This window comes from Sipha flava, unplaced genomic scaffold, assembly GCF_003268045.1.
Source record: "Sipha flava isolate LNK unplaced genomic scaffold, YSA_version1 50705_pilon_pilon, whole genome shotgun sequence".
In the NCBI taxonomy this organism is placed as follows: Eukaryota; Metazoa; Arthropoda; class Insecta; order Hemiptera; family Aphididae; genus Sipha; species Sipha flava.
In genome coordinates this window covers 1-3782 of record NW_020273413.1, presented here as the reverse complement: position 1 = coordinate 3782, position 3782 = coordinate 1, and the positions used below count along the sequence as shown (strand labels likewise).

The 3782-nt window shown below is 31.5% G+C and overlaps 1 protein-coding gene across 1 annotated transcript; it reads right to left on the bottom strand.

Annotated features, from left to right (window-relative positions):
• Nucleotides 1–46: 46 nt before the first annotated feature.
• LOC112690478 (titin-like) lies at nucleotides 47–3775 on the bottom strand (the record flags this gene model as incomplete). Its single annotated transcript, XM_025564497.1, has 11 exons — nucleotides 47–195; nucleotides 273–408; nucleotides 470–621; nucleotides 681–835; nucleotides 906–1020; nucleotides 1179–1445; nucleotides 1544–1703; nucleotides 1770–2136; nucleotides 2325–2631; nucleotides 2775–3382; nucleotides 3585–3775. Coding segments are annotated over 11 exons (2607 nt in total), but the record flags the coding sequence as incomplete, so codon positions are not given.
• Between the last annotated feature and the right edge of the window lie 7 nt (nucleotides 3776–3782).

Sequence of the window (3782 nt, the reverse complement as noted above, 5' to 3'; positions counted from 1 at the left end):
ATATATATATATATATATATATACTATATTATATTACATTGTTTACTTACACCATGAATTCGTCTTTGTCATGATATTCAACCACATAACCGACAATTGGCGAATTTCCATCGAATTGTGGTGGTTTCCAATGAAGAGTAACCGAAGTGTCCGTGATTTCGATAATGTCCGGAATTCCTGGTTCATCCGGAAGCTCTAAAATTATTAATTAATTAATCGTTTCTTGAATGCGCATGAAAAATAACAGTAATCATAATATTATTGTCACTAACTGATTACGATGATGTCTATATTTGCAGCGGTTTCACCATAAATATTTTTTAATTTTAATGTTAGAACACCTGTATCTGCCTCTTCTATCTTTTTGATGGTCAAACTAGCTGATGATTCGTTAACAGAGTACGATACCTGGATCAAAAATACAAATTATAGTTTTATTTGAATTTATCGAGAACCAAATATTCCGTACTCTGTTTGATTTTATAAGAACAGTTCCGTTGACGAACCATTCTGCTGTCGATGGTACGGTCGATGTAAATGTTACATTCACAATTAGGTCTTCTCCATTTTTCAAACGATACTCTTTTTCAATGTTGTTTATTTTTGGTGGTTCTTCTTTAACTATAAATTATTAATGTCACCTTATCATATTTTGTACGATATAAATCGAAATAGCTTACCTTCGACTTTTAATTTTGTCGATGTTTTTACGTTGACGGCCGTACAAATATATTCTGCCTCATCGCTAGTTGTAGGTTTTTTGATAATCAGTGTGTGTACGGCCCCTTCGGTAATTATTTCATATTTATCAGATTCTTTAATTACTTTACCGGACCTACGATTGTAAAGTTGTATTTTGTTAGTAAAAATATGTAATGAAATTCAAATTCGTCACTCATAAGTACCTTAACCATTTAACTGGTACGTCTACTTTAGATAACTCCACTGTTAGTTTAATATCGCTGCCTTGAACGGCAAGTGTAATGTCTGGTAATTTCTTAACAAAACTAGCTCTTGGTTCTGAAACAGCCGTTGATAATAAATTAAACTAAATATTATGTGCATCTCCTTTCATTATTATTTATTAGATACCTTTTTAGATTTTAAAAATAATTATTACTTTTTAGATACGGTATATATTTTTTAAATTGTTATTAAATATTTTATTTTATATTTACCTTCAACAGTTAATTTTGCCGTACACGTCTGTTCATGAACTTGGCACGCATAAACACCAGTATCAGTTTTAGAAGCTTTGACAATTTCTAATTTCTGTCGTTTACCGTCAATGGTTAATCTTACATTGTTATTCAATTGTATCTCTTTACCATCTTTGGTCCATTTTACTAATGCATCACCTTTCGTTAACTCAATTTCGAATAAAACTTGTTCGCCAGTAGCCACTTTTTGATCTTTCAGTTTTGTTATTATTTGTGGCGCAAGTTCTAAAAAAATAATAAACATGAATGAATTATTTTTAAAGCGAGTCTAAGCATTTGTACTTCAAACCATGATATGATTTTTAATAAAATTCATTAAATACCTATAACATTTATTTCTGCAGTACATTCTTGGTCACCTAAAGAACACGTATATTCACCATCGTCATGAACCGATATGCTTCGAATAATAAGTTTACGTGTTTGACCGTCTTTTTCGAAGAACACTTTACTGTTCATACCGTCAGTAAGCATCTCACCATTCTGTAATGTAAATTGGTTGAATATAATACAATATATTTCATTATCAGATATAAATATTTTCACTACCTTGTGCCAAGTAACATTTGCTGTCTCTGAAGAAACTTCAACTTCCATAATTGCGCAATCGTTTTCTTTCACTTCGACATCTTCGAGTTTTTTAACAAACTCAGCTTTAACGTCATGAACAATCACATTGCTGGAAGTAGTCTGATCCTTGACTAGACAAGTATATTTCCCCGAATCAAGAATGGTTGATTTTCTTATGATTAAACGGTGAACTCGTCCTTCTTGGTGCAATTCTCTGTGGTCCATTCCAGTGAGTTCTTTACCGTTTAATTGCCATTTAGTAGACACTGTATGTGATGTTTCACATTCCAAATATATTGATTGTTTTTCATCGACTTCTACGTCAGTCAAAGGTCGAGTGAATTTCCTGTTATATTATTATTAATTTAATGAAGATAGAAAAAACATGTATTATATTTAGAATTATTTAGATATTTAAATGCATACAATATAAATCAAATCAAACTATTTTTTAAGATTATAATTAATTTTTTTTTATAACATAATTAGGTATTTAAAACAATTTGATCGTGACATATTTATAAATTAACTTACACTTGTGGAACGTCGACTGACACTCTTGCACCATGTGTGGCAGTTCCAAATGTGTTAGTTCCTACACATTTGTAATCACCTGCATCTTCTTCGCTATCAGCATTTACAATTTCCAAAACGATATTTTCTCCGTCGAACACTTCTTTTTTCTTGGAAGAAGCTAATAGTGGTTTATTGTTTCTAAACCAAGAAACGGTAGGAATTGGATTTCCGGTCACCTTAGCCATCAATGTTATTGTACCATTTTCTTTTACGGTTTGTTCTTGAAACCGTTCAATAAACAAAGGTGCTTGTGGACCTGGAAGTTCTGAAAATAATTATATTATTATCTTATATGAAAATATAAACATTAATTATAAATAACAAAGTTTGTATTTTTTTTTTTTTAATAAGATTTTATTCATTCAATTTAGCTGAATAAAATATTTATAACTACATAGTACAACTTACCTTCAACTGCCAGGAAACACGTTGTTTGTGCAGTTCCAAGTTTGTTAGAGGCGATTACTGTGTATTTTGCGGAATCCCGGGGTGTTGGTTTATCGATAGTGATTGAATGAAGGCCATCTTTAGTGACGACTGTCTTGATATCTGTTATTTTCTTACTGTTTTTTAGCCATTCAACTGTAGGTTGTGGTTCCCCGCTAATTTGAGTACTTAAAACCGCTGTTTCTCCTTCGTTTATAGTGATATCGTAAAGGGGTTCAAGTATTTGTGGTTTCTCTGGTAGTCCTGTTTTAACTTTGAGTACTAAGTCCATTTTAGCTTCGCCTTCTCTATTTCTAGCAATAACAGAGTATACTCCTTCTTGAGATTTTTTGACATCGCTGATTTTGACGGTGCTCACGTAGAAGTGCATATCTGAGTATGTGTCTACTTTAACAGAATCTGTGTTCGAAATTTCTTTACCATTATAATGCCAGAATATATCTGGTTCCGGTACTGCTACAAGGCGGCATTCGAGTTCGACGTCTGTGTGCTCTGGTGTACATGTAGCTTTAGGTTTACGTGAAAATGTTGGCGGTATGCCTTCTAGTATATCAGCTAAAGACGATTCTCTGAAAGTTACAGGTATAATAATTATAAACATAACGTTTGGGTTAAAAATTTAATTTTTTTTTTTTGTTTTTAATTTTTTGTGTGTTATTTAATAATTTTTCATTTTTCATTTCTCGAAATATTTCAATATTTAATAATTTTATTTATATAAATATAGTATGAGAAAATATATGAAAATTAAAAATATTGTAAAAAATTTACCTGGACATGCTTTTTCTGGAAAGACCAGTAATATCAGATCCATGGTCTGATAATGGTGCTTCGACAGTTAATTCCGTTGTACTTGATGCAAATCCAGCTATGTTTTTAGCTACACACGTAAATGTACCCGCGTCTTCAGGAAAAACTTCTCTAATAATCAGTGTTGCTACATTGTCTTCATCATAGAATATCTTAAAT